The 17,014-nt window shown below is 44.1% G+C and overlaps 1 protein-coding gene and 1 long non-coding RNA gene across 3 annotated transcripts in view; both read right to left on the reverse strand.

Moving 5' to 3' along the window:
• Positions 1 to 7,110: 7,110 nt before the first annotated feature.
• Positions 7,111 to 10,836, reverse strand: LOC309872647. Its single transcript, XR_014316036.1, has 3 exons — positions 8,897 to 10,836; positions 8,176 to 8,356; positions 7,111 to 7,955 (listed from the first exon to the last, which is right to left on the reverse strand). It is a non-coding gene; the product is annotated as an uncharacterized lncRNA (long non-coding RNA).
• Positions 10,837 to 10,965: 129 nt separating this feature from the next.
• Positions 10,966 to 17,014, reverse strand: part of CREG2 (cellular repressor of E1A stimulated genes 2) — a 34,409-nt gene continuing 28,360 nt past the window's right edge. The window contains exons 4-5 of one of the 2 annotated variants that reach the window (XM_082747084.1): positions 16,111 to 16,262; positions 10,966 to 15,991 (exon numbers count right to left, since the gene is read on the reverse strand). In XM_082747084.1, coding sequence (XP_082603210.1) covers positions 16,115 to 16,262 — 148 coding nt within the window. In that variant the 3' untranslated portion in view covers positions 10,966 to 15,991; positions 16,111 to 16,114. Of the gene's footprint in view, positions 16,263 to 17,014 lie in introns of both variants that reach the window. The other variant, XM_082747083.1, reaches the window with a different exon arrangement.

Below are 17,014 nucleotides of genomic sequence, written 5' to 3' on the forward strand. Positions count from 1 at the left end.
GTTCTGGGTGTTAACTGCAAATCAGACTCACGGCTTTGCTTCTTGGAAATTAGCAAATGAAGATAGCTATAGAGGGCGCCTGGGTGGCTCAGTGGGTTAAGCCGCTGCCTTCGGCTCAGGTCATGATCTCAGGGTCCTGGGATCGAGGCCCCGCATCGGGCTTTCTGCTCAGCAGGGAGCCTGCTTTCCTCTCTCTCTGCCTGCCTCTCCATCTACTTGTGATCTCTTTCTGTCAAATAAATAAATAAAATCTTTAAAAAAAAAAAAAAGATAGCTATAGAAATGTCTTGGCTAGAAAACCCTTATCTGGATGATGAGGGAGCAGGAGGCTGGCTGAGGACAAAGCAAGAGCTGGCGCCTTGCACCCCCCCCTTCATCCGCTCCCCTCCATATGTGTAGCATTGCTCAGGCACCCCTGACTGCCATAAAATGATAAATAGTTAACTTGCTGAGATCGCAATCCTGCAAAACAGGAGTCTCCCTTGGTTTGCAAATGTCCTTGAGATTACAACAAAGAAGTTACCTTATCAATAGCCCAATTTCCAAAGACACAGAACTCAGTTCCTCAAGCCTAATGTCACCCTCCCCTCCACAAAAACCGAAGGAGGCGGAGGTAGAAGGAAAAGTAAATAAAGTTAAATTTCTTCTAAACCTAAATCTCATTAACAAGGATGCTTGATAGCAGGAATGTAACATTCCACCAGACTTCCAATTGTCTTTACTTGATAACAACTAAGCCTTCAATATCCTGATAGTATTCTTTGCCCCAATAGCCCTTCTGAACACCCCTTTGTCCTCACCTACCCAACTCCTGTGTATATAACCAACCACTCCTAACAACCCCGGGGCGGCAGCAGCAGCTCTTCCTGCCCACGGGTCCTGTCCCTGTGCTTTAATAAACCACCATTTTGCACCAATGACGTCTTAAGAATTCTTTCTTTAGTCATCGGCTCCGAACCTCCTCACCCCACCGAACCTGACTTAGGTTCTGGGACTTCATCATGGACACTGCATTTGGGTTGAAACTGTGCCTGTTTTTCTATGTTAAAGACATAGATCTTCCGGCAAAAGTGGGATCTTTCATTCTCACCGACTGGATTTTAAAGAGCCAAGTTTCCGACAGCCAGTGATTTTAGAGCACAGTTTCTCACCAAAAAACAGAAGTCACTCAAAATGGCGGATTCTGACCTTGGGAGTAACACTGTTTTTAGTTAACTTTGCAGCTGGCTTTGTGTGTGCTCTGCCAGCCAGATTTCAGGGTAGGGCAGTTTTTCCTTTCTCAGTAGAGTGTCTGAAGAGGGAATTGTTTGAATCTTTATTTAAAAAAAAAAAAATCGGGGCGCCGGTGTGGCTTAGTGGGTTAAAGCCTCTGCTTTCGGCTCAGGTCATGATCCCAGAGTCTTGGGATTGAGCCCCACATTAGGCTCTGCTCAGCAGGAATCCTGCTTCCCCCTCTTTCTCTCTCTGCCTGCCTCTCTGCTTACTTATGGTCTCTGTCAAATAAATAAATAAAATCTTTAAAAAAAAAATCACCAGCTACTTTGCTGAATGTACACCACAGATGAATACAATAAAAAATAATTGCTATGTTTCAGAACTGATGAGGGAGCAGGAGGCTGGCTGAGAACGGAGCAGGGGCTGGCACCTTGCACCCCCTCTCCACCCACTCCCCTTGGTAATATGTGTGACATTTCACAGGCACCCCTGACTGCCCTAAAAGAAGAGCAAATGGTTATCTTGCAGAGATCACAGTCCTGCAAGGCAGGAGTCTCTCTTGGTTTACAAATGTCCTTGAGATTTACAACAAAGAAGTTGCCTTATCAATAGCCCAATTTCCAAAGATACATAACTCAGTTCCTCAAGCCCTAACATCACCCTCCCCTCCATAAAAAAAACCGAAGGAGATGGAGGTAGAAGGAAAAGTAAATAAAGTTAAATTTCTTTTAAGACCTAAATCTCACTAACAAGGACGTTTGATAGCAGGAATGTAACATTCCACCGGGAGACTCCCAATTGTCTTTATGTTAGTGCCTCATTAGAGGGAAAGTGGCCTTGGCTTGATAGTAACCAGGACTTCCATATCCTGACAGTCTTCTTTATCCCAATAGCCCTTCTGAACAACCCTTTGTCCTCACCTACCCAACTCCTGTGTATATAACCAGCCACTCCTCACAACCCGGGGCAGCAGCATCTCCGTCTGCCCACGGGTCCTGTCCCCGTGCTTTAATAAACCACCATTTTGCACCAAAGATGTCTTAAGAATTCTTTCTTTAGTCGTCAGCTCCAAACCTCACCCCACCAAACATGACTTAGGTTCTGGGACTTCATCATTTTTGGCGAGCCAGCCAGGAGATTCATGAGTCTTTACATTTGGACTCTGAGCTTCGGTGCAAAATTGGTGAGTACTTTCTCTCCTTTTCCTTTACGCTCATTCCAGGGCATTTCAAGGAGTATGGGCTTATTGGAACACTTGCATGTCAATTGCTCAGGCTGTAATCCTCTAGCCCGTGGCTACTCTACGGGGAGGAGAACGTCTGCCTTTTGGCTGTAAGCTAGTGCCCTGGCCGGAATGGCAATAAGACCCAGAAACTTGATGGCCTCTCTTTATTCCTGTTCTTATAGAAAGTTGTCTCTCTTGGGCACGGGACAGCCACCTAAGTCACCAGGATGGCTGCCAATCTCAAGACTCCCGTGTGAGGTTTCCTCCTGATTGATCTAATGTGATCCCCTCCACATGCCCGGTCTAGCCACTTCTGGCCACGAGACCTCCACTGGGAGCCGGCCGAAACCAGTACCCGATTGAATTAAAATGCAACCGGGGACCGTTTCCTAGGGAAGTTGGCTGTAAGGACCACATGTGCTGGAATGTCGCTTAGACCATGATGGATTTCAGTCTTTACTGTTTCTCGTCAGTGTCGTCTGCAAACCGCTTAAAGCTATGAAATTGGGTAATTTCCCCTTGCCAAACTTTTCTAGTATTTCCATGGGTTAAAATGGCAAAACACTATCCAGTCTTCAGGACAGACAATGAGCATGGCATGGCACAGCATTTTGGTCCATTCACCAGGCACCCATCAGCAGCCTAGGATGCGATGGGGAAGTGGAGGGACGCCGGCACCCCTCCAGGGCCTTTTATGGCAGGAATGTCTTCCCAGGGAAGGCAGGATGGTGATCAATAGCGATATCTTGAGAGACGCCTCTGGTCGCTTTTGACACACAGGAACCTCTGACATATCCTGCGTGGGACGCTACCCAGGAGTCAGGGGGGATTTGGTAATGGACCTTCTTTACTTTTCTGGAAGCATGGCCTCAGTAGGCTTCCTCAGTTCTCAAGGACTCTACCTTGGGGTGCCTTTTAACCCACTTGAAATAATTTGGATTGCAAAACTTAGGAAAGGACTGAGCTCCTGTAACACTGGATGGCCTCAGTGGGATCTATCAGTTAGATCTCCTCTGCAGGAAGCAGGGCAAATGGACCTAAGATACCTTCACTGCTCATACCTAGGCCTTCATTGCTCTGCACCAGGACCCCAAGTAAGGGGCTTTTGTGGAATGTGTTTGCCCAAATGAGTCAGCTAGTAAACTTTCTCCTGACATATTGGATGGTAATTACGTAAATAAGCCTTCTTCTAGTAAACCCAGGTTGCTGGGCCATCCCTAGCAAAGGGGACTCTGGCTTTATTTCCCTGTTTCTCCTAATAAATGTGGGGGCTTCTCTCACACTCACTTCCCGTGTTAATGGCTATAACTGGAGCCAACTGGGGTTAGTCTAACTCGAGACAAGACCATAAGGAATATTCCCAAGCAGCTGCCGAAACTCTCTTTGTTTCGGGGAATTTGTTTCGGGGAAGTTTCCCTGTGTTCTCTGGCCGACTTGGACTGCTTAACCCCTCCCCCCTTGCTGATGGGAAAGCATGGCGTCTGCTCCTCTGTTGGGGCTTATGAGCTCCAAAACCGGGAATCCTTTCTCTGCCTCCTGGCAGCACTTTGTTTCTTCTGTTTCCCCCTTCTCCTGTTTCTGTGCACCAACGTGCGTGCAGCCTGCATGACTAGCCTCTAGATCATGCACCACGGCTCCTCTCTTCACTGGCCCAGGTGGAAAGTAAATCAGTATTGGAATTAAGTTAAGTTTGTTGGTTTAATTAAGATAGACATGTCTTTTAAGTTATCAGCAGTAAATGTGAAACTTCAAAATTTACTGAAGGTCAAATAAGCTCGTGTTATTTGTTAAAATTTGTTAGCAGAGAAATGACTAAACTGATGGTTAATTGTCTGTCTCAAAGTTCTAATGGGTAATTGCTGAAGTAGCTTTCAAAGTCTTTGGTAATCTGAAAGTTTTAAAGTTTTGCTTGGATGACAAATGGAATTAAATTGTGGACATCTAGGTCTTAACCAAACAGGATAAAATGCTAAGTCGTTAATTACTGGATGTAGGTTTGTGCTTTTGACTTCTTACTGCAACGAAACTAAGAGTATTTAAATCTGTTGGTAAACTTGTTTGCCACTTAACTGATTCATAAATTTGCCACCTGAAGAATTCTGTTGTGTAACAGTTTACAATTGGTTAATAACTAAAGGTGTTTCTAAGAATACAAAGTTCTGCTTAGTGTAACTAAGACTGATGGAAATAAGGGAAACTCTGTAGGAAAGTAGATGATAAGTAAGAAAGATTTAAGGAATGGGAATACATTTTGTTGAAGGTAAGGGAAGGTAATTTTGTCCTAAATGAGATGGTTGTTTGGAAGGAAATGGCTTGGGACAAAACCTGAATGCAAAGGAAAGTTGTAGAAGGTTTGTGAACGGAAATCTTCACAAAAGAAATTTTAGATATGGTCAGGACAGACTAAAAAAGAAAGAAAAACAGCCTCCAAGGTGATTTAGCACTCTCCGGGCCTGCCTCCACACAGATTATACTTCCAAGTATAAGGGCCATTTGGCCTTGAGAGATTAAGGAAGCAGCCCAACCTTGAGGCACTGCGAAAACACCCTGTTACCATCCTCCATTGCCTGTAACCATAGAAACTCACTCTAATCTGTAAAGAATGAAAGGGGAGACTGATCACCTCCCATTAGCCAGAGATGCCCAGAAGGGGAGGGTATCCAACCTGTTTGAATCTGAAGAGTGCCTGACTGTGTGAATGTGTCTGTATGGCTCCACCACTTCGGCTACGGAGTCTGAGTGGGCTGCACCTGGAGTCTCGCGGGGCGTCATATGGCATAACGGTCATCTACTCCACGGAGTAGCCTGGTCCGGGGTTTATGCGGACAGGCCTTAGCTAAGACGCTCCTAAATTCCCGTGAGGGATGCAAACAGGACAGCAGGGGAAATATCCCTCCCTTGTCTGCGACATCATTCATGATAGGAGGAAAACCCAGAAAACTCCTATCTTAAGACTGCACACTTAGAAGTAAAATAAAAAAAAGGGAAAGACACTGGTATAAAAAGCTGGTTTTCTTTCTGTTTAAAAGGGGCAAAGTTTTCTTAGCTAATTGATCTGTTAAAAAGTGTAAGTGGTTTTCTCTTTGCCTGCCTGAAAAATTCAGTTCCTATGTTTTGTTTTATCAGGTGTTTAACATCCCTAATTATATTTAGGCATGTGTTTTTAAACTTTCTAAGGTTTTAGCAATTGTTGACAAGATTTAAACCAGTGATAAACATTGGGTTACATTTGGGAAAATACTATAACTATTCTAGAGATTCTACGCACTTCCTAAAGTTTTAACGTTTTGAGAGATCATCACTTGATACTGTAATTATGGAAATGTTATGTATCACAGAAATAACCTGATTTCCTTGCAGCTAAATTGTAAACTCCCGTGTCTCTTTAGCTCTAACCATATCCATTCTGAGTTTTTGTCATTTATAATTGTTTTAATTCTCTTATTTTAATGAGTTTTATCTTCAAGGAGATTCATATAAAGGACTTTCAGGACAAATACAGGTATTTGATATACTTTAAAATCCTAAAACTGAAATGGGTAAGAATTTCCAAAACTGACTAAAGCCGCATTCACCAGAATTAGTAACATGGGACTAAGTGAACTAAAAGATTATAGTGTTGTGTCTCTTAATGTTTTGTCTTATTTTAAACATTGCCGGTTCTCTCTAATGTTTGCTCTTCCAGACTAGGGATACTTTTTCTTAAGTTATCTGTAACTTATAGAGATGTATAAGTGCTCATTTGTAAAAGTGCTCAAAGCATTCAAGCTTTTCTCTCTATCTGAACCCTCTGAAACCAAAAGGTCTCAGTAAGTATTCATTCTTCCATGGCAATCAGTCATTTGCACAAGTTCAATAAGAATCTGTTCTCCTTGTAACAGGAAAGAATTGGAAACTGGTTATTTTACCAGGGCTTTGACTGGGATGTCATATTTGAAAAGACTCAGATATGACCAGACAGTTTAAAGGAACTAAGGTTGACTTTATGAAACCTGGAGCCATAAAGCCCCTTGGGACTGTTGGCCTGATACCTTGCTTACAGAGTTCCCAGCAGCCTCACCAGGTGAGTAAAGAATGTCACTCCTTGGTAGGTGCGGAGACTCAGAAGAGGAACTCGCCCAAATCGACAGGTATTGCAGGCATGCCTGATGGCAAGTACAGAGCTTGGCTTCTGGCCCGGAGAGGCTACTAAAAGTTCAACCTAGAGATTCCTTATAAGAAGTTCCAGCAAGGCAGATTCTAAAAGATCTATATGATCACACTCAACTGTTCTTGCTGAGCTTATGTAAATAATGGGCCAAGTTTGTTAAAACTGGACTTGTTTCACAAGTGAATTAGTCCTGAAAAATTAGTACTGAAAAATCCCCAGAGTACCCTGTTGAGTGGTGGTTCAGAGCATGGACGTAAGGTACCAGCGATTCCTAGCCCCGAGACTCCAGGCAGGTTTTCTCACTTGGCAATTAGAGGAGCACCTCCCTCCCAGGGTTGGGGCAGGGGCTAACGAGGGCACACCTGGTGAACAGCTCATAGCAGGCCTGGACCACACATCAGCAGTCCTTCAATTTGCTGGAAGCGGCACCTGCTTTTAAACCTGAGGCCATGCCAAGGACGGCCACTCATGCTGGTGGAGAATGGAAGGAAAATTACATGGAAAGAACCAGGATCTTCCTGAAACCCCTACAAGTGTTGAGAGCGGGGAGGGGCGGTTGGAGTCGGACAGTCTTGAGTCAGTCCTGTTTTTTTTAAAGATTTTCTTTATTTATTTGTCAGAGAGAAGGAGAGCACAAGCAGAAGGAGCAGTAGAGGCAGAGGGAGAAGCAGGCTCCCTGCTGAGCAAGGAACCCAATGTGGGGCTCCATCCCAGAACTCCCAGATCATGACCTGAGCTGAAGGCAGGTGCTTAACCAAACTGAGCCACCCAGGCGTCCCTTCCTGGATTTAGTACCTGCTGGGCTGCCTACCTAGACCTGCGTCCTGGGAGTGCAGGTCTGAAGAGCTTGCTGAGCTGCAGGTTTCCCACGTGGAAAACAGAAGCATTTTCTTCCTTGCAAGGCAGATGTAAAAACTAAATGAGGTTTGTTTTTTTTTTTTTTTTAACTATGTGAAAAACCTAGCTTATAGCAGTTCAACGACAGGAACTGTCACAATTAAATAATTTTTTAAATAAACAATTAACATAAATAATTACAAATAATTGAAATAATTAGACATTTAATTAAAAAATCACTATCAAAATGCCATATTGTATCTGTCCTGTCATCATGTGCCGGAAAACACTTATCTGCGTATGTTCTCAAAGGGAGAGCGTGGTGTGCATTCATGTCCACCACGGATACTTCATTAAAGGTGGCTCGGGGCCGCACTTCCTCTCTGGCCTGGATCCTGCCTTTTGGATTCCGGATTCTTTGTCCCCGGCTTCCTGGTTCTGAAAAGGGTGAAGTTCCCGGGTATCGCCAGCAGGTGGCGCAGCGATCCTTTGCCAGGCTCTCCTGAAAAATCCGCCAGGTTTGGAAGCCTGGGAAGTCAGAAGCTCTGTCAGGGTCAGCAGTTTATCTGGAAGTGTCCAGGAGGACGCACGATCTCAGTGAGGGGCATGAAGGGCAGGGATGAGAGTCACAGCAGGAGAAGGAGGTAAAAAAAAAAAAAAAAAAGTCCGTGAAAGGTACCCATGGGACTTGGGGAGGCGCTCTGGCCCAAAGCCCACATTCTTGCCAAAACGTTAGCCAAGTGCTTACCTTGCGAGCCATGAACAGCGCGCATTGTGAAATCAGCCCCCTCAAGCAGCTCACAGTCTTACCGAGGAGTCTGACACACGGACAAACGGCTAATATGAAATGTGAAAATAACGGGACATCATGCCATCATCTATCTTCAACCCCTGTGCTCCGCCAGGCGCTTGGTGATACTCTTCCTTCTCTGCACACGAAGAAGCCGGGATTCAAGGGATTCACTCATTTCTCAAATTCACAAGCTGAGAAACAACAGATTCAAGCCGTGCCGCTCTATTTGAAATCACTGCTCCTTCAGGAGAGCAAGACAAACAGCCCCGCTCCTTCAAAGAGCACCACTTGTGATTAGTCTCAGCAAGCGTGGTCAGGAACACGGCGGCGGGGGGTGGGGTGGAGGGGCCGCCTGGGTGGCTCAGTGGGTTAAGCCGCTGCCTTCGGCTCAGTTCATGATCTCAGGGTCCTGGGATGGAGCCCCGAACTGGGCTCTCTGCTCAGCAGGGAGCTTGCTTCCTGCGCCCACGCCGCCCTCCCCCGCCTGCCTCTCTGCCTACTCGTGATTTCTCTCTCTGTCAAATAAATAACTAAAATCTTAAAAAAAAAAAAAAAACCCACAAACATGGCGAGCACGCGCTACTAGGCTCAGGTGCCCCTCTTTTTTCCCTCCTCCCTGCTGGCACCTCCCACCTCCTGCTCACTGTCCACTCACTGACCAAGGCATCTGGCTCACCTTCACCACCATCTTTTGGTCACTCCAGCGGCCTCCCACAGCCACAGCTTGGCCGTGGTGATAACTGACAGTTCGGCTCTAGGGAGCATTAGTTCCCACGTCTCCCTGTTACAGCGACCTGGCCTTGCAGCTGGTCGGCTCAAGTGCCCCCTTGCAGCTGTGGAAAATTGGTAAAAGGAAACCTCACCGAACATGACGTGAGGAGGCCAGCAGGGGGAGCTCTCACGCACTGCCGTCGGTTGTCAATTGCAGACCCAACCGGAAGAATTAATTAACCCGCAGGGGAGAGGCCCTTCAGTTAGCTACCACTCCACTCTCCAGGCAGGAGGGAGAAAGGGTTCTCTCCTCCCGGCTCCCACAGCCCAGCCAATGGGAGACTGTCACAACTCAGCCAATGAAAAGCCGCTGCACGTTGAACTCCCCGTTTACACCAATGAACATTGTGTTTGTAACAGCTCACCCACCTCCCCTGTTTCCTCTATGAAAGACCCTCCTCTCCTTTGTTTTGTAGAATTGCGTGGGCCTCCTTGGCCCAAGTTGCCATTCTCTACCATTCCTGAATAAACCCATTTTTGACGGGAAGATAGCTGACAGTTTTATTTTTAAGGTTAGCACAGCTGTTCTTTGCAGTCCTGGGTCCCCTGACAGCTGGCCCAGCTTCTCCCTGAGGTCATCTCTCCTTGACTTCACTTCCTTCTTTCCCCAGCTTAGTTCCCATTATGTGGCGTATCTGCTACCCTTAAAGAACACCCGAAGCTCCCCCTTGTCCCACCCTGCTCCATGGTGCTGGCTTCTACCTCGATCACCTGTGCTTACTGGTGTCTGCATCCTGCAGCTGGTAGGAAACCTCTCCGCAGGCGAGCCTATTGGAAGAGGAGGGAAGGCAATTCTGAACAGAGCTGAGGTGGTGCTCATCCGAAGGCTTCGGAGTCCTAGGGGAGGGGAACGAGTACGCGGGCTCCCAGGGCTGAAGGCTGTGGAGCGGCTCTGACATCTGCTTGAGAGAAGGGGGAGCACCCAAGGAGGAGCTTGGAGGTGTGGAGGGCCACGGGGAGGATGTGGGCCCTGGATCTAAGATCGGACCAATTCTGGCGCTGTGGCTTTCCTGTGTTCTACTTGGTTGCAGTTAAGAACAACCAGTGTATCCAGGGCAGGAGTGGGGGGGGGGCGGGGGAGGTGTGCCAGGTGGTTCCAACAGAAAGCAGTAGGGATGTTGGGGATACTGGCCAAAGTGCTGGAGAATCTACAGACATTTCCAGAAGGCCTGGCTTAAAAACCTGGTTGTTTACAGTTGACCAAACAGAAGCGTCCTGAGGGCAGGGCCTGTTCTCCATGGAATCTTACCCTGTGGTGGGTCACTCCTTGAGCAGGCTAATTCAGATGATGAATCAAGAACGTTGGGGCTCTGGCAGCAGGACAGAAGGACGTAGGAGAGAAGGTGCGGCTGCAGAAGGTGTCCGAAGGCACTGTGTCAGAGATGAGTCACTTCTGGAGATGATCTGCTCAGGACCCGAGGCCCTGAGGTCCAGTCAGGGGGGTGGGTGACTATCCATCTCCGTTTGCCCAGACCTTCCTGACTCTACCACTGAAAGCCCCATGTCCTGGAGAACCTTCAGTCCTGGATAAATGGGCTGAGTGTTCTCTAAGTGGTGGACGGGAATATCTCTGAGAAGCCAGGATATCAGTTGGTCTATGAAAGTTGCAGGATTAATCACTCTTGCGGACCTGTGTCTTTTTTTTTTTTTTTGTGCCACCCTTGATGTGGGACTCCTTGGGTATGTTTTCTCAGCAGTGAAAGGGAGCTTCTTCATAACCCTGAGCTCTAGGCATAACAGGTACACTAAAAATGGCAAATACTTCCAAGAGCGGGAACGCCAAAGTGTGGCTACATCAGCGTTTTCAAGTCTGCAAGTTAAGTGCATCGTACTCAGAACCTTAAAGAATCCTATTGACAAAGCTCCCCTGCAAATTATTTTCTATTTAGCAGAAATTTAAATGCTGATATAATAATGTCTACTTTCTTAGGAATAGAATAATGTCAATTTGCAATATTACATGAAGGGACTATGTATAAATATCATAATTTTATTTAATTGAGCATGAGAATCATATCAAGAATGAAACAGTCTTTGGTTAAATAGACATGTCTAGTGTTGAAAATAGATTTCACACTCCACATGCATTACATAGCATAGACAAACCATAGCTTCATTATAATTCAAATTGTCTAATAACAGACTTGCCGTTACAGCAATCAAATGTGCATCAATAAATTATTCTAGACATGTTTTATTTTCAGAGCAGTATTTGATGGTTAACTCATTAAAAGTGAAATACAGACTTTCTGAGAAAGTTGCAGAAATACAGTTCAATCAAAAAATAACTCTTTCCTAATGTGTCAATATATACAAGGTATATTGAAACAACATGACGGATAAGTACAATTACTGTAAATAAAAACATGGGGGTTAGGATATAGTTATTGATAGAAACAAAAGAATTCTTTCCCAGAATATTTAGGAATATCCCAGGAAGATTGCTGGGAGTACAGTTCTTTGCTATAAACCTCAGGGGAGAATCAGTATGTACAGACTCGGGTATCTATAGCTTACTCAACATGCTTATGTCAGAAACTTGAAGATATCCTTCCTTTTCAAGTGTCCCACATAAAATCTATATAGAGATAAGTTGAATTCTTATTAATTCATATTCAATCTGAAGTTGAATACATTTAAGGAAACTTAAATCTTCTCCCTCTTTCACAGATGCGTATGATTAAAGGTTAACCAAAGACAACCAATGTCTGTTCTGCTAGATTTTGGCATAGTTCAGTTCTTTGTTTTCATTAGGGACTAACAAGAGATAGCATAAATGCCTTAACCTAAGCTAAGCCTTTTATTTTGTTTGTATTAAACTTTTTACTCCAAGATAATTATGGATTCTGAGATAATTGCAGAAATTGTAGATTCCCATGCAGTTTTAAGAAACAATACAAAGACATCCTGTCTGCCTTTTACCCAGCTTCCCCCAAGGGTAATATCTTGCAAAACCATACCATATCCCAGCCAGGATTTTGACATTGACACAGTCAAGACACAGAATGTTTCCATCATAAGGATCCCTTGTGTCACTCCCTCCTCTCTAGCAACCTCTAATCTGTTCTCCATTTCTAGTCTTTTGCATTTCAAGATGTTGTATAAATGGAACTGTACGGCACGTAATACTGTGGGATTGACTTTTCACTCAGCATCGTTCTCTGGAGAGTCATCCAAGTTGTTGCTCATATGGAAAATTATTTTTATTGCTGAGTAGTATTCCACGGCATGGATGTATCACATGTTTAACCAGCCACCCATTAAAGGACATCTGGTTGTTTACAGTTTTTTGAATTTTATGAATAAAGCTGCTATGAACATTCATGCAAGTGTTTGTGTGAACATAAGTTTCCATCTCTCTGGGATAAATGCCCAACAGTGCAATTGCTGAGTGGTATGGCAGCTGCATGTTTAGTTTTACAGGAAACTGCCAAGTGCTTCTGCAGAGTGGCTGTTCCATTTTACATTCCCACCAGCTCTGTATGGCTGAAGCCGTTTCTCTGCATCCTTGCTGATCTCTGGTGTTGTTACTTGATCTTAGCAATTGTGTTGAGTGCACAGTGGTCTCTCTCTCACTGTGGTTCCAATTTTCAGTTCCCTAAGGATCAAGGATGTTGAATGTCTTTTCATGGACTTATTTGTCATTTGCATATCCTCTTCAATGGAGTGTTTGTATACGTTCTCCATTTTTTATTTGGATTAAAAAAATTGATGAATTTTGTGAGTTCTCCACATATTCTAGGTATTAGTCATTTGTCAGATATGTGCTTGCAAATAATATTTTCTCTCAGGCTGTAGCCTGTTCTTTCATTCCCTTACTATGGTCTTTTTCAGAGCAAAAGTTTATAATTTTGATGAATTTATCAAACTTTTCTTTATGGATTGCGCTTTTTGGCATCAAATCAAAGTATTCTTGAGGCTTAGCCCTAGGTCCCTACAATTTTCCATTTTTTTAAAAGATTTTATTTATTTATTTGACAGAGATCACAAGTAGGCAGAGAAGCAGGTAGAGAGGGAGAGGAGGAAGCAGGCTCCCTGCTGAGCAAAGAGCCTGATGTGGGGCTCGATCCCAGGACCCTGAGATCATGACCTGAGCCGAAGGCAGAGGCTTTAACCCACTGGCCACCCAGGTGCCCCCAATTTTATATTTTTTTTAAAAAAGTTTTTTAGTTTTACATTTTTTATATTCAGGATTGTGACCCATTTTGAGTTCATTTTCATATAAAGTACGAGGTTTAGGCTGAGGTTTTATTTGCCTTTGGATATCCCATTGCTCTAACATTTATTGAAAAGACTATGCTTCCTCCAGTGAATTACTTTTGTACCTTTATAGAAAACCCAACTGAGTATATTTGTGGTTCTTTCTCTAGATTTTCTATTCTATTGATCTATGTCTGTGCCTCCACCAATAAAAACCATACTGTCTTGATTACTGTAGCTATATAATAAATTTTTACATTTAATAGAGTGATTTCTCCTACTGATCTTTCTTTCATAAGAGTGTTTGAGCTATTTCAAGGTCTGTACCTTGGAATTTTTAGAAAAACTTGAATATATCTACGATCTTTGCTAGAATTTTGACAGAAATTTCATTAAATCTGTAGATAAATCTGGGGAGAACTGACATCCTTGCTACTTTGTGTCTTTCAATCCATGAACATTGTGTATCTCTTCATTTATTTAGGTCTTTGATTTCTTTCATTAGCATCTTTTAATTTTCAGCATATAGATCTTGTACATGTTTTGATAAATTTATACCAAAATATTTCTTTTCTTTGGAGTGACTGTGAATGGTATTGTGCTTTTGATTTTGCTTTCCACATTGTTCATTGTTAATATTTAGAAATGTGATTACATTTTGTGGACTGATCTTGTATCCCGAAATCTTGCAAAGGCCATTAGTTCTATGAATTTTCTTTCTTTTTTTTTTAATAGATTCTTTGGAATTTGCTATGCAGACAATCATGTCATCTGTAAACAGAGATATTTTTCTTTCTAATCATATGCATTTAATTTTTCTTGTTTATTGCCATGTGTAGAATTTCCTACACCTTTCAACATTTTCATCAATGTAAATTTCCAGAGATTTGCTGAAATCTCTGGAATGGGGCCCATCATTCTTAAACAGATGCACTTTCAACACTCTTCTTATCATCCAACCTGTTTAGACCTCATTTCCTAAGGTTTGGATAAATAACCGATAACATTTATTAGTTGTTATAAATGGCACCTATGCTGCAAAGCCCCTTGAAGCAACAGAGAGGGCTTAATGAGCTGAGTGGAACCTGATTATAAAAGCAAACTTAGCATACAAACATTATTCGTAAGACAGAATCTGGAGGTAGTGATGCCCAAAGAATTAAGGTATGAGGTTGACTTATGAAATAGGTGGTTTATCCTTCCAGTTTCCCCCTCTTATCTCTAAACTGGGGGTAGCGAAAATTTTTAACTCAGAGATAGAAAGTACCATCAGTGTGACCTTGTTCTTATGTATTAGAAATTGTTATTGTTAGGAACTCTTTTGAGAATTGGATTTTGACAAAAAAAAGAATTCTGTGCATCTTACTATGCTTTTAGTAACAGGCACTTAAAAAATATTTTGACATCTCAAACTGTGTTCATGTCTTAATATTTAAAATAAAAATATAACCATTAATAACATGTTACTTATTTAGGAAATGTAAATTTCCTACAGATAGTGTCATGTTTTGATGTTATACAACACACCTAACCCACCACAGAGGGTTCATAGCCATTATAAAAAGTTGGAAAACTGGGTACTGCTAGATCTTTACAGACTTCAATATAAGAGGTCTTGGATGTACACATATAGGTCCTCTATAGGCCTTAGATGTGTACTTGGGTACAATGTCGTTTCTTGCAAAACCAGGAGCTCCTGCATATAATTTGTAAAAATTTACATCTGTAGTAACAATCAAATTTCAGAGACTTTTTTTTTTTTTTGGTAGTTAACAGTAGCAAATTAATGACAGGCACGTTAATCCTTACTTTACTGATTTTGCTGATTCAATGACCCCCGTGCATTTCAGTGACTCTCTTGTCTTGTTCTCAAGATTGGAAATCATCTAAGTATTGCTCCATCCATGAGGTGTGGTGAGTCAGAGCCTGGGATGCTGATTTAGCCTGTCTGACCCCAGTTTCCTCGTCTATAAGTGGCAATGATGATATGGTTCTCATTGGTTGTACGGCTGACAGGAGATGACCCTGCCAAGGGCCTGGTCCCAGGCTAGGCAGGGAGCGTGCCTTCAATTACTGCCTTCTTTGCTTCCTTGTACAGGGTCCTTGCTTCCTTACCTCCCCCCTCTCCTCCCTACATGCCACAGAATGAGATGCTTCTTATTTTGGATGCCACTCCTCGTGCCTAAGGGACGGGAACCCTCCGTCAGAAGCATTAACCGTGGGGACCTGGGGAGCTTGGTGCTGAAGCCAACCCATTCCACGAATGAATCACCACGGCCGGCTCACACAGAATGCGGCTGCACCCAGGGCTCTGTGTTCTCACGAAGTTTGTCAGGCTACAGTGGGACCAAGGCTTCCTCAGTGACCAGGACATTCTAGCAAATGGGATTTGATAATGCATCTGTAGTCTGGTAAGTAGCACAATGAGGACTCCAGAGACAACCTGTCCTGCGTGCTCACTCCAAATGCAAGACTGAGGCCGTGTGATGCAGGTTCAGCTCCTTCGTGCTCCCTGTGAGCTTCAAATCAAGACTGCTTTGGGCGGAGCAAGCAACAAAAATACTCTCACAATACAATGCAATCACATGGCACACACTTTTTTTTTTTTGGTCCTAAGGGACAGAACGGCAACTGTCTCCACATGTCACTTTGACAACCAACGATGATTCCCTAGTCGGTGAGACTGGTTGGAATAAGATACAGAGGTTATATATACGTGTACCTGCGTGAGCTGGGGGTTTGCAAATGACCACTCCAATCTCCAGCCTGGCACGGGGTTCCCCGGTCACCCTCTCTCGTTCTGCGGGGAGGGTGACAGGGCGGCCGGGAAGCCGGCAATAGACAGACAGCTGTCAGGCGCCGGCGGGCAGTGCCACGGAGAAGGTTTTCGTTTCCCACAAACCCCGAGGACCTTCTTACCGCATCAGGCCTTTCTTGGGGCTGCTTTGAAGTATTCCTCCTTGGAAATGTCGGCTACTCCTCCATACCATTTCTGCAGCCAGATATGTTCTACCTTCATCTTCATAAAGAACCATTCATACTGACGAGGCCACTTCCTCATCACGGGGTGTCTGCAGAAGTAAAGGAGAGGTCACAAGACAGTGGCTCCCGTCAGCAGCCGGGCCCTCCTGGGGCCCTGGTCCTTAGGAGGCCTCGGACCCCAGGCCTCTTCTGGACTGAGGCTAGAGGCAGAAGCCAGGGAACCAGGAATGGGGTGGGGGACAGCCTCAGGAAGGCAGGAAACGGCCACCTGCACAGAGGGGCAAACCAGCCTTCTACTTACTGACATTCCACTTTCTACTTACTGACCGGCTTTCTCCCTCACGTGAAGAACACATGCATTCTTCTTCTTCTTTTCTTTCTTTCTTTTTTTTTTTTTTAAAGATTTTGTTTATTTATTCGACAGAGAGAGATCACAAGCAGGCAGAGAGGCAGGCAGAGAGGAGGAAGCAGGCTCCCCGCTGAGCAGAGAGCCCTACACGGGACTCGATCCCAGGACTCTGAGATCATGACCGAACCGAAGGCATAAAATAAAAAATTAGATTCCTATCTCAACATGTCAGAAACAAAACTCGAAGGCCAAGCGCAGACTGGGAAGGCTATTTGCAACAACGGAGACGTGATAATAGGCTGATGGCCTTTTGCAAGGGACAATTTGTTTTGAAGTAACTGTAAACACCCAGAGAGGTTGAAAGTACAGTACAACGAACTCTTTCTTTTCCCCCAAACCATTTGAAATGCAGTTGCTGATCTGATGCCCCAACCCTCCAAATACTTGTGCCGTCAAGAGAATTAAAGGATTTGTTGTTATTTTAAGCAAATG

Source organism: Mustela nivalis, assembly GCF_964662115.1.
Source record: "Mustela nivalis genome assembly, chromosome: 8".
Lineage (NCBI taxonomy): Eukaryota > Metazoa > Chordata > Mammalia > Carnivora > Mustelidae > Mustela > Mustela nivalis.